The 13,435-nt window shown below is 44.7% G+C and overlaps 1 protein-coding gene across 2 annotated transcripts in view; it reads left to right on the top strand.

The window, feature by feature from the left end:
* CNKSR3 (CNKSR family member 3) overlaps window positions 1-13,435 on the top strand; it is an 83,445-nt gene that overhangs the window by 52,219 nt on the left and 17,791 nt on the right. For both annotated transcript variants that reach the window (XM_047858603.1, XM_047858604.1), the window contains exons 2-5: window positions 435-598; window positions 6,807-7,009; window positions 7,505-7,592; window positions 12,854-12,895. In XM_047858603.1, the coding sequence (XP_047714559.1) occupies window positions 435-598; window positions 6,807-7,009; window positions 7,505-7,592; window positions 12,854-12,895 (497 nt within the window). The remainder of the gene's footprint in view (window positions 1-434; window positions 599-6,806; window positions 7,010-7,504; window positions 7,593-12,853; window positions 12,896-13,435) is intronic.

The following is a 13,435-nucleotide window of genomic DNA, read 5'->3' as shown; positions in this document are numbered from 1 at the left end:
TGGTGGGTAGAATGTTGTGGCCAACCGCTGTGGCAAAGCATCTTGATTGGCAAGTCCATGGGATCACATGGGCTGGGAGACAGATGGACAGTCTCCAAAGGAAGACTGCTTAACAAATATCTAGTCCACACAACTCGCATTTCCAAGTCAGCAAGGGTTTAGTGTTTATTCTTTTAGTTGAGAGGGAATGGGAAGGTAACCGTCGTAAAATTGTGCCGAATCCATTTGAAAATTTAAGCTGCACGTTGCACATCTGTTTGAGATGAGAAGATGAGGACACACCTGAAAAGTGTCCCTCGGGTGGGGTATACATTGTGTAGACAGTCAGATAGTTGGGGCATAACTGGCGATTCCTGAAGTTCATTTAAACGTGGGCAGTTTTTTGAGTGAAGGAAACAAAATGGCAATAATGGACTTCTGCCTTCTTTTGGTAGGGCTAGATGATTGCCTGCAGCAGTATGTTCACAAGTTCGAACGGGAGAAGATAAACGGAGAGCAGCTGCTGCAGATTTCCCATCAGGATCTTGAAGAGCTGGGGGTCACGCGAATTGGACACCAGGAACTCGTGTTGGAGGCTGTCGACCTTCTCTGTGCACTGGTTGGTTCACGAGATCTGTGCCATGATGATGTTCTTTAGAACCTTATTGTCTTAAATCTTCAATGTTTGTGATTTAGAATCATTTTCTTATTTATTTGTTTAGACAGTGAGAGAGAGCACGAGTGCACTCGAGAGGGGGAGGGGCAGAAAGAAGGAGGGAGAGAGAGAGAGAGCATCCTGAGCAGGCTTTGCACTTTGAGCACAGATCCTGATGCTGGGCTCAAACGCACAAACCACGAGATTGTGCCCTGAGCCGGAACCAAGAGTCAGATGCTTAACCTCCTGAGCCACCCAGGTGCCTCCATTTTCTTAATGATCCGTTGAAATGAAACATGAGCTGAAGATAACCTAAAAAGGAAGAAAAGAAACATTTTCTAGATAAAGAGGTGGCAAACTGTGGCCTACACGTTAAATCTAGCCCCCCATGTTTGTAAATAAAGTTTTATTGGCACACAGCCATGACCGTTCGTTTATTTGTGGTCTGTGGCTGCTTTCATGCTTTCAGGGGACCGTGTGGCCCCCGCAAGTCCAATATATTTATTGTCTTGCCCTTTAAGAAGAAATCTGCCTGTCACAGAAACTGAGTTTGCCTTTTACAGAAAAAAATCTGTTAGTTTTCTTATCTTCTGTGGAGAATAAAACACTGGAGATAATCCTGAATGAAAATGTCATATTCTAAGCTGAAGTGAGATACAGGTTCTGATTTCATGTGTGTTTTTGGTACTATCAACAGCTTTTTTATGTTTCACAGGTATTTGTGATCTTTAAATAACTGATGTGTTTGCTCGTAGTAGTCAGCCTGCGGAGTGGTAACTAGAAGGGAAAAAATGTGAACTTTGGTACCCTTTGCAGATGATTGAGCTTTGACTTGAACGTTGAGTTAAATCCTGCCAGGTTCTGACTCTTGCACTACACCCGTGGCCGCCCGAGCAGCTGTTTTAGGTGTGGGATGACAACACCTGTGAGGGCATTGTGTTTCCACACTGGTTGCCACACGGTGGGGATCCACGTGTGTCCGTTAGGATGCCGTGTGAAGGATGCAGCGCCCCGAACTGTCAGGATTTGGACCAGGACCGCAGCATTCAGTCTGGGTTAAGTAATGCTGTGAACCTGAGCCAGGGGTATATACAATGACATCACTGAGAACGGTGGGGAAGAATGTTCCCGATGATTCTGCCATTGCTGGTCTGCGTTCGGTTGATTATATAACTCTTACTGCACTGTGCATGTTCTTCTTCTTAAAATGGACAGAGCTTTGTCTCCTGCTCTGAGATGCGCTGCTCTTGTTTGCGAAACTAACGGGGAAATTATTTGTGGTTGATAAATGAGCTGCCACCGGGGAGACGCTGTGGCCAAGTGGTGTGAGTGTTGGCCTGGAAGGCAGGCGTTTTGCATTCTGATCCTGCCTCTGCAACACACTCCTCGCTCTGCGACCTCCAGGGAAACGGTGGTGTCTGTTTTCCCCATCTGTACAGTAACACTCCCTAGATGCGGCTGCACACTAACGTGTGTTTTGCACGGCCCAGAAGATGTCTTAGAGTCTTGTTTGTTCTTAAAGCTGCATTTTTTTTTTTTAATACAGGGCAGCTTGTTTGAGTTTACTTTTGTTACGCTTTCTGGGAAGATCACTTTTCCATCTTTTCTGCTAAATGGGTTTGTCTCTTTCAACTTGAAGGAAGGGGTTTGAGGACAGGCAAATTACTTTGCAGTCCACAATAGGAGAGGTAAGGAGGAAGGGTCTGTTAGAGGCACACGGTGCACAGCAAGCCGGATAATAAACCTAACAGCTGCCTCTCTTTGCTTTTGCCCCTTCCTTACCTCTTAAAATATTGGATAAAATGAACAAAGCTGGACAAATGCCAGAACCTAAAGCTGCATTTTATCTCCTACAATTTCCTTCTAATTTCCTTTGTAGACAAAGTTTGACCTCAGACTCATTCTGGACATGCCTTCTGCAGTAGAGGGCTGGTGAATGCATTTGACAGGAGGGTGATAGGAGAGTTCTCAAATGAGGGTGCCTTTTCCGGTTTGGGGAGGGTTTTAGAGAGCTTTATTAAAATAGCTTTTCATCTTGCTGTAATTTCCCCTTTAAATGTTCTTATTGTAATGCATATATTAATTATAGTATCTTATTTAATCCATTTATACTGTATAGATCTTTGTATATATAAATTGGTCATAATTTTTTGCCTTGAACAACTCCTCCCTTGGGCAGTTAATGTATATTTGCAGTTGGCCCTGAGGCTGTATAAAAGAGGTTGTCATGTAAACTGAGTTTAGTGGATGTTGGTTTTGTGATAGACAGGAAATGAATAGAATTTAGAAGAAAGGGGGAGGAAAAAACAAAACCACTGGAAAATTCTGGAAGGAACAGGGCAGATAGAATGGATAAAAACCTAAAACTGGCGAACAGCTGTTGGTAACGATTCCAGAACTGGTGAGCAGATGGCCCACAGATAGGTGGTCATGGATAGAGAGCAAGGGAGGGAACGCCACTGTCTTTTACAAGTGACTGGTATCGTGAGGTAGAACCAAGATCACTCTCGGGATTGAATTCAGAGTCTGAGCCCAATTTTTCTCTACCTGTCAGGGGCAGACTCTAGAGCTGCTCTTTCTAGTAGGATAGCTATTGGCTACATGCAACTATTTACATGAAAATAAATTAAAATGAAAAAAAAATTACCTCCTCGGTCTCCCTAAGCTACATTTCAAGAGCTCATAGCTAGTGGTGGCTAGCGGCTGCCATATTTAGACAGTGCAGATGGAGAACATTTTCATCACCGCAGCAAGTTCTGTTTGACTAGCACTGGTCCGGAGGGTGTGACTGAGAGTAATAAACTATAAACTATAATTGTAACCTATTTTCTGTGGCAAATCAACCTGTCAAGACCAAGGCAGGCGCAGATAGATTTTTAAGGTTGGTGTAGGTTAAGAAAGTGAACAAAGTTGGGATCAGCACACACGTTAACTGATGCCACCCAAGTGTGTGATTAAATGAAATACTTGTAATGTGTTTACTTGTCCAGGGTGCTTCTGCGCACTTGTATACCCCTGAGATTATTCATTGTCCATAATTTACCCATCTATGGCAAGTCATTAAAAAATGTTATCCTTCTTTTTGGGGAGAAATCATGCAGGAAGAGTGATCTTTGCTGTCAGTTTGTATTTAACTTGATCCTGCTCATGAGGTTGTATTAAAATGCCTTTGGGGAAACTGCAGAATATATGTCTTAAGTTGTGACCTAATAATTGACCCAAGTCAGTGAGATGGTTTAGACTGTGTTCTCTGGCCCTCCTTAAACACATATGTTAGATCATGAACAGGGCCAGGAGGAATGGGAAAAGGAGGTAGAAGAGAAATAGAAGATTCATCTTTAGCTAGAGTGTGTATAATTCAGGCACCGGAAGAGTAAGAATCTGCCTGTTTCTTGTTCTCCTGTCTGCTGTGTGATTTCTCTAACCAGACCAGGAAGTAATCCCTGATGGCTAACCTCTAATGAAGTGAGATCTCAGTGGAAGGGTTTCTGTAGGTATATAGAATTTCAGAGACCCTTTCATTTTCTTACTCGGTGTGTGTCTTGTTGATACTTTTAATGCAGTTTCTGAAGGAGATAAGTTTTAGGGAAAAGATTAGTGGAGATAATCAAATCTGGGCTGAGAAATTATTCATTTTCTGTCTTTTGTTGTGGGTCACTTAAGTCAATAATACTTCCCTGATTATTTTTCTACATTAGAGGCTCTCTTGAGTTAATGTAATCAGTTTCTTGTTCTCTTCTTATTGTGGAATGGAGTGGAAAGGGAAGGTATTTTCCTTCCTTCTTTGCTTCTTCCCTCTATCTTGTTAAAATTGTACTCCATTATAGCTGCATCTATCTATCTATCCTTCTAGTCCTATGATTTGTTTTGGGTGGAAAAACAGAATCAGAGCACCTTGAGTGGAAATGAAAAGAACCAGTTAACAAGAAGCGACACTTCCCCTTTGTTTTAATATTAAAAGGGGTAGGTTTGTAGGAGATTGAGGTTTAAAACTTCTTGCAACACTAAAATGCGTTTAGTCCGCTTTGAATTCAAGAAGTAACTGTTGTGTACGGTCATAAGAGTTCCACTCATTTTTGGTGACGTCGATTATAGAAAGCTGACTCTCTTGCTTTAGTTCAGAACTCTTGATAGAAGTTGGCAGGCTGAGTAATTGACTGAATGAGGGGACAGTTCCCTTTAATCAGTCACAAGTGCTTCAAAACAAGCTTGTCATGTGGCTCTTTATCCATTCACTTGTGAGTCTTTGATTCTCTGAATTGAAAAAGCATGATGAAAATACGTCTTTGTAGTTTTGTCTTCTGTGTTGAAGGATAATGTCATATTTTAGCCTGTAGAAAATGACAGAAAAAAATGAAGACTCTAAGAGTTAAATAGAACATTGCCGTTTAGTACAAAACACTTTTATTTTGAAATTTTATTTCATAAAATTATGAATTTGTGAATTTATTATGAAAATTTTAAGGTTTACAAAAGACAGCTTCCAGTTCGTGGATCTGGGAAGGATTTTTATTTTCTCAGCCTACTTTTTTGTTGTATTCCACTCTTTTCAAAATTCCTATCTAAATTTTTTTAAAAAGCACTTTTTATCGTACTAGAGGAAGCAACATAAATTTAAGCTTCATGAACAATTAACTGCAGTGAAAACCCCACTACGGTGTCTTAGAGTCATTGTCACCAGAAATTACTTGGGACTTTTATTACCATGCAAATATTTCTTTGAACATCAGGGGTGGAGCAGGTCGGGATGGAATTTGGGGGGAGGTAAGCATCTTGTTAGTTTGTGTAGAATCCGGGGCCGCTGGCTGCTTTTCTTTTGCTCGTCTTTACCCAGCCTATTTTCTGTCTTCTCCTTCTGCCCTGCCTTGGGCAGGGAGGATGAAATGGAAACAGTGCCCCATGGTGATCCAAACCTTGTGCCCTCGCTGCTGACTACTTTGATTGGAATCCCACCTCTCCACAGATTAGTAAATTCGATGACTCCGTGCTTCTATTCCCTCACCTGTAAAATAGAGATACGATCATTTCCACCTTCACGTGTTATTTACCGGAGATAATACTTGTTGAGCCCTTAGTTCAATCCCTGGTGTGGAGTAAGCGTTCAATAACGTTGGTCATATCATTCCCGGCTTTTAAATGGTACCACGGTCTTGTTTTGGGATGCTATTGAAACTGTGTAGTACGCCCCAGAAATATCTTTATTTTTCTGTGAAAATAATGAAACACCAACTTGGGACATGGACGTGCAGTTCAATACAGAAGTTCATCCGTCCCCTCCCCAGAGTCATCTCAGATTTATGTGTCATCCTCTGGGATTTGTTCTTACCTGTCACGTGAAATTCATTTTTTTCAAAGCACCTGAGTAAGATGAACATCATCCAGAAAGAACACAGGTTAGGAACTCAAGGGACAGAAATTACATTTCTGGTGAACTGACATTTAGTCAGCGCTGCTCTGTTTCTGGGCAAGTGAATCTCACCTGATGGAAATTGTCTTCTGTGCTGCAGATACGGGTGAACCATACATAGAACTCGCCCTGTCTCACAGTTTGTGCCCCATGGAGGAAGATGGTTCCTGCCAACCATGGTGGTTCCGGGAGGTGGCAGATAGGTGATGTGCTAGAGAGTGACCTGAGGGGGCGTTTGGCAATGTCTGGAGACGTGTTCGGTCGTCACAGCCAGGGAGAGTGTGCTACTGACGGCTAATGAGTCGAGAGAGGCCAGCGGTGCCACCGAGCCTCTTGCCATGTACCAGAATCCTCCCTCGCCCTCTCACCCCAACCAGAACAGAGACTACTGGGCTTTAAATGTCAGTAGGGCTCAGGCTGAGAAACTGCTCTACGTGGTCAAGGAAGCCTCCAAGAGGAGGGAACATTTGGGCTAGTATGTAAATATAAGAAAGAGCTATTCTTGCAAAGATTGGTGGGAGGAGCGTTTTGACAAGGGAAGCTGGTGAGAGTCAAGTCCCTGAGGTGGGAGGAAGCTGAAGGAGGAACAGAGAGGAGGCCGGTGTGACTGCGAGTGGGTGAGGTCCGCACTGTGGGTAAATGAGGAGGATTTTGTGGCTGTTGTAGGAGTTCTTCAAGTTTTGCTCGCTGGGCTTTTGAGTTACTAATAGAGATTGGACATTGCTGATTGTTTTGAATTCTTCCCTTTGATTTTATTTTCCACAGAATTACGGCCTTGAAACCGATAATATGAAGAACTTGGTTCTGAAACTGCGAGCATCTTCTCACAACTTACAGAATTACATAAGTAGCCGGCGGAAAAGTCCGGCTTACGATGGGGACACTTCCCACAAGCCCCCCAACGAACTCCTGACCTCTGTGGTGGAGCTAATCGGTGCTGCTAAGGCCTTGTTAGCTTGGCTGGACCGGTAGGTTACGCGTGTGCTCCACTGTCCCATCAGAGGAGGGCCCAAGCTGCACACACACCTGTCTTAGGAAAATGAGCCTCTTCATGTCCCTTCCACTGGGCCTCTCCAGGACTTCTGGATCAGTGGTGGGATTTTAGGGTCCCTTTGGAAGCTACTGAACAGATGAGTGGCAGGACCAAATTAAGGTCCACTTGGGGAAGAGTGGAACCCCCGTGCCAACGGTGTTTTCGGTGCCGTTAAACGCTCATGATTATTTCGTTGGTCTGAAGGCCGTTAGTTGACTTCTGAAGGGACGTGAATTCTCTTGGCTCATTTTCTAATGTGTTTTTATCTAGCACTCCTGCGGCTCTTCTGTTCAGATTCCTGTTTTGTGTGTTAACGGGAGAGGAAACCATTGCATAACGAGTCCTTTAAACCAGCTCTGCTTGTCAGCCTGCAACGTGGGATCCCAGTGTCCCCACCCCCCTTTTTAAAAGAATGCTTGTTGCTTTCCAGGGCTCCATTTACAGGGATCACCGATTTCTCAGTAACGAAGAACAAGATCATTCAGCTCTGCCTGGACCTGACCACTACAGTCCAGAAGGTCAGTATGTCGTTGCTTTTTTAACACTGTTTCCTCCCTTTACCCTTGTCCTCTTCTTCAGAGGGCTCACATGCAGGCATGAAGTGCCTTTTTCGCTCTTTCTGTTTCTTGCCATTTTTTCCCCATCCGACCTGGGGAGAGATGAAGGGCTTTCCATTAGATGCATTGTTGCCGATGGTTTCTGAACAATGGGCAGTGGCTTTTACATCAAAGATTACCGTTTTTTGTTTTAAAATAGTTGAGCTAATAGGCCCGTACTTTCTCTAAACTGTTAGAGCACTTAATTTTTTTCGTAGAAACTCCAGAGCAACTAAGTCACGTGAAGTTAAGAAATGCTGAGGGAAGGGCCCCGGAAGGATGAGGTGGATACAGTTATGGATATGTGGCTGGAGGGACCCTCCGTTGCAACGGTGACATTTGAGGAATCTGACCAGCATGACTCTGTGCTTGTCCTGATGGAATGGGCCTATTACCTCATCTTGGGGTGTTTTCCTGGTAGTCATTTTTTTTTTTTTTTTTAAGTTTACTTATTTATTTTGAGAGAGAGAGAGAGTATGAGCAGGGGAGGCATAGAGAGAGAGGGAGAGAGAGAATCCCATGCAGGCTCCACACTGTCAGCACAGAGCCCTGCATCGAGCTCGAACTCGTGAACCCTGAGATCATGACCTGAGCCGAAACTAAGTGTCAGACGCTTAACCGGCTGAGCCGCCCCAGCCCCTTGGTAGTCATTGTTGACTGTTGGGAACTGATGATAGAAAAAACATCTCTTGGTGGGAGTTACAGATCCTGATCTGTTCACGTCAGGAGCAGGGTGTCCTGTCCACCGAGCAGTCTCACCACACTTGCCCCTGCTTCTGTGGGCCTCAGCTCACCTGGCACATGATAAGTGGTTTTTAAAACTTTTTTAAATGCGGTTTTTTTGTTTTTTTTTTTTCAACGTTTATTTATTTTTGGGACAGAGAGAGACAGAGCATGAACGGGGGAGGGGCAGAGAGAGAGGGAGACACAGAATCGGAAACAGGCTCCAGGCTCCGAGCCATCAGCCCAGAGCCCGACGCGGGGCTCGAACTCCCGGACCGCGAGATCGTGACCTGGCTGAAGTCGGACGCTCAACCGACTGCGCCACCCAGGCGCCCCAAATGCGTTTTTAAACAAATGAGATAATGCTTTTGACAAAGAAGCCGATGCAGATCTTTCATGTATCAGGAGAAATTTAACCCAAACTTAAGGGACACGTGAGGTATTGTTTTTGTTTTCCCTTTGGTGCTCATTGAGTATATGCTTCAGAGACAGACCACCACAGGTTCAAATCCTGCCTCTACCACTGCTTAGCCCTGGGACCTCAGACAAGTCGCTTAAAACTTAAGAGCCTCATTTTTTTTTTTTTTTTTGTCTGTAAAATGGGAATACTAATATTTACTTCACCAGATGATTTGGTAAGATTTCTACAAGTTACTGTTGAACGAGCAAAGAAGGAAAAAAAGTGGAATATAAAGACAAATGGTGACCCCCCCCCCAATATGAAAACGTAGGAAGACACGTGTTCGTAACACACACGCTATCCGAGAACCTGTGTACAAGGGAGTAAGTTCAGTAGGCAGTCCGGAGGAAAAGTCGGGTTACTTTAGCAGGGAGAGAAGTGGGGACAGAGCCTAGGAGCCAGCCCCCCCGCCCCCAATCCCAAGGATGAAAAGAAACACTTTTTAAAAAATTTACAAAGACCATTATGTGACCACATTTATGTATTTGTGTAAAATTAAATACAAATAATGTGAAATATTTTATCTAAAAATAACCACACCTACCTCGAAAGTTTGCTATGAAGACTGAATGCAAAGCGCAGTGCCCACAAGAAGTGACAGCATGTAGTAGGAAATCTAAAAATGATGCCTTGTACTGGTTTTCTGGACACCGACTTGATGGTTCCAGGAAAGGGAGTTCACAATATGCTGCTCCTTTTTGGTTTGTTTGTTCTGTGGCTTATTTAAATTTGAACAGTTCTTAAGGGTGAAGACTGGCAAGGCGTCACGATACACGGAATATCGTTTTAGGAACGTGGGTTGAAAAAGATGGCTAGCTCCTTGAACATATGTTTTCTCTAGCGTTTGGAGAACACAGGTGCTTTGGCACCGGGTGTATTTGTGTGCACACAAATGAGAAGCAACGCACTTGATGAGCGAGCCCCCGTGCCTTTTGCAGGGTGCCGCCTGCATCCTGAAAGGGGGAGCCCTCACACTCCCTCCCAGCCGCGGGGGGGGGGCGCGGAGTGGGGGTGGGGGAGTGCCGTCTTCAGAACTTCTCGGCAGGAGGTCTGTTGACCTTTCCGGAAGCAACCTGTCTTTTCCGTGTATTCCTTTTATCTGGGAAGTTTCAGGAATGAAAGTTGTGTCCTTCCTTCTTCCGGTGACAAGGAACGTGTTCTCCTTGGGTCTTTATTCCTTTCGTCTCTGTCTGCAAGGAGAGACCTTTGGGTGTCCTTTCGCTCCTTTCTCTCCTCCACGGGTTGCCATCTCCCCTCCTGTTTCTTGTCACTTCGTCTGCATCCTTCCCTTGAAGGATAACGTGTCGGTCTCCTGAGTTGAGGCGTAAATCGTTGCTGCCTTTTCCCCTGGAAGGAGACTGCGCCCTTCTCGTGAGCACGCCTCGTGCCGTCCAAGTCCACGGGTGGATATTCCGTCAGTTTCCAGTTTCTGGGCTGTGATGTCAGACCGAGGAACTCCGGGGGGAGGGGTGGGGATCTGCATCTTCAGTCTGTCCTCTGCGCTGCGAGGCCATGAAAACTGCAGCGGCGGCCGTGAGAGATGGGATGACGGTGGCAGGTGCCGAGTCCCGCTGGGGGAAAACTCGGGGGGAAGGGGGCGGTAGGTACACTAGAAAGCCCAGGAGTCCAGTTAACTGGACAGAAAGCTGCGTGGCCACAGAAGCAGAGGAGGAAAAAGCCACGAGAGCATTTGCGGAGCGCTGGTTGTGTCTCACGTGTGTGCCTCGTGCTCGACGTGTGTTGTCGCGTTTGCTTCTCCGCTGAGCGAGGGTGCATCGTGCCCGCCTCGCAGAGACAGGAGTGCAGGCCGGGAGCAGCTGGGCAGGTTGCTCGGGGCTACCCTGCTGGGGACGAGGTAGAAGGAGGACGAGCAGTGGAGGGAGGGAGCACCCGATAGCTGCCCTGGCTGGGTCCCTGCCAGATAGGCTGGTCTGAGGCTGCGAGCCAGGTGACCGAGGAACATGATGGAGCTCAGCCCCGCCGTCTGGCTCCAGAGGGTTGATTTGGTTTCAGGATGCCTTTTTTCCATTCCGTTGCCTTTGTGCCAAAAAGCATGAAATCATGCCTGCGGCTGCTTCGTCCCAGTAGAAACAGCTGTGGGAACCCGTGTTCACGGTTGCGGAAGGTAAAAAGGGAGCCCTTTCACACGTTGGCTTGAACAGTTTTGGGGAGGCAGGAGAGCACCTCTCACCCATTGGTTCCAATGCCACAGGGAGCCCATTTTCTAGTGGCTTCTTGGACCTGTCAAGGAGTCGAGTGTCAGGAACCACGAGGTCACACATCCACCTTGAATCGTGGGCTGTGGAGTGTTGAGAGGAGCTCTCTGCCAGTGGGTGATTATCATTTTGGGATCTGTAATGAAAAACCATAAATACACATTATTACTTTTATTCCTAGCGCAAGACTGCGTAAGTGTTCTGTTCGCTAAAAATTGATACTTAGTAAATTCTGTGTTTCCGATGCTGTTAACACGGGATGAGCCATCCACATCCCATCCATGGTACTTGGTGGTTTAGGTCTGTGCACAAGATGGAAGATGCAAGGCACATGGTCGAGCTGGAATGATTCTGTTTTACAGAAGTTGTTGCTCCTGTAGTGTTTGAGTTCATATCAGCTTCACGCATATAAAAATCTATCTCTAAGTTTCTTTTTTTAAGTGTTTTCTTACTTGGATGCTCTTTTCCTGAGGATAAGTGTAAACTTTGGGAGCAGTAGAGTCACTATTAATGTTTAACACATTTTTAATTTAAGAAGATACCAAAAATCTGATTACAAAATCATAGGGTAGAGTATCATACATTTCTAACTCCCGCCCCCCTCCCCACTCCTCAGTGGTAGCAGAAAAGTGACCTTAAGTGACTTTTGATTGAAGTGAAAATCTTTTACAATTCCAACAGAGTTGATTAATATCTTTCGTGTACATGAAATAATTAGGATGTTCCAGTTTGGGATTATATACTTAAAGGTGCAAAATAAACTCTGAAGAATCTAGTTGGTCCCCTTTTTTTTTTCTTTTTTTTTCTTTTTTGTTTTTAATGTTTGTTTGAGACAAAGAGACAGAGTGTGAGTGGGGGAGGGGAAGAGAGAGAGGGAGACACAGAATCTGAAGCAGGCTCTAGGCTCTGAGCTGTCAGCACAGAACCCGATGCTGGGCTCGAACCCACGGGCTGCAAGATCACGACCTGAGCTAAAGTCAGACGCTTAACTGACTGAGTCACCCAGGCTCCCCAGTCCCCCTTTTTCTCTGCATGTCCTCTGCCTTGTAGAGGGAAACCTTTGCTGTAGGCCAGTTAACTGTGGAGGTTAACAGTGAGAGTTTCACATTGGTGGTTTCACTGTGACCACTTTTAGACAGGACAATGGTGACTCCTATAATCAGCCAGCTGGGTTCATACAGTTCCGAGTCTTTTGTTCTTACGCTGAATAAATAATGCTTTGCACTCCAGCCCTTTATTTAACATCATCAATAGCATACCTCAAGACCACTTTTTTGGCAGTGTGTTAATGAATGTTTTGTTGAACCTTTTTCATTTATTAAGGACTAAAATATCTGATTTAATCTCAGTGTTGCTTAAAATAAACTTCTGTGGCTACATTTACTCAAGCCTTTATTTGAAAGCTATTCTTATAGAAGCAGGCCCAGAGCTAAAAGATTCCTGACTTGTTGGCCAAGTGCTGGCTGAGCACGGGGTCACATTCGGGAGCCATTGTCAGGTTTCCTTCTTGGACTCGACTTCTGGTTTCTTGCTCTCTGCACGGTATAGATGGTGGGTGGATTTCAGTTCAATGATTTTCATAGGTTTTCTGATGAAATAATCGGTCGGATGGGTTCCTTGGATGATAAGCTTCTTTGGTGAGGAGAGAGCAGAGCCTGAGAAGGTGTTGGGTGCCTGCTCCGTGCCCCTCGCATCCCATACAGGGCTGTTTGGGCTGCAGAGGGAGGGGCATGCCAAGTTTCTAGCTCTCTTACAATTTTCTTTTTTCTTCTTTCCTTCTTTAGGATTGCCTTGTAGCAGAAATGGAGGATAAAGTTTTAGCCGTAGTAAGTATACCTTTTAGAAGTGACTAAAATTCCTTTTCCCAAACGAATGGGACTCACATTAATTCAAGTAAATATTCTGTGGCTAATGACTTTAGGATATACTTTGAAATATTGGCTCTTTGGGAGTTGAGTCTATTAATTTAGGTAGAAAGAGAAGAGTAAAAGTAATCTAGCGACAAGAAAATTACTACTGTGAAAATTCCTGTGCTTAACTTGGGTATATGGGGGTCTCTGTTTCCTCTGAACATTTCATGAGGTACAATTATACTTAAATTACTAGCCAGCCTGTTAATCAGGGTTACCCTGATCTGTAAATTTCACTTTAGGAACATTATGATTAAAAAAAAAAAAAAAAAATCCTTGGCAAAACCCTTCTGATGGCAGGGGGATGTGCCGTGATTGTTTAAAGAGCATTTTGTAACCATTCATCATCATTTCCTCCCTTTGACATAAGCCAGCCTGGGCCCTTTTGATAAGGCCTTCCTCCTACTGATGTTGAGGAATTTAGCAGTGAAACTGCTATAAATATATTTTCCATAA

This window comes from Prionailurus viverrinus, chromosome B2, assembly GCF_022837055.1.
Source record: "Prionailurus viverrinus isolate Anna chromosome B2, UM_Priviv_1.0, whole genome shotgun sequence".
Lineage (NCBI taxonomy): Eukaryota > Metazoa > Chordata > Mammalia > Carnivora > Felidae > Prionailurus > Prionailurus viverrinus.
This window is presented reverse-complemented; position numbering and strand designations above follow the sequence as displayed.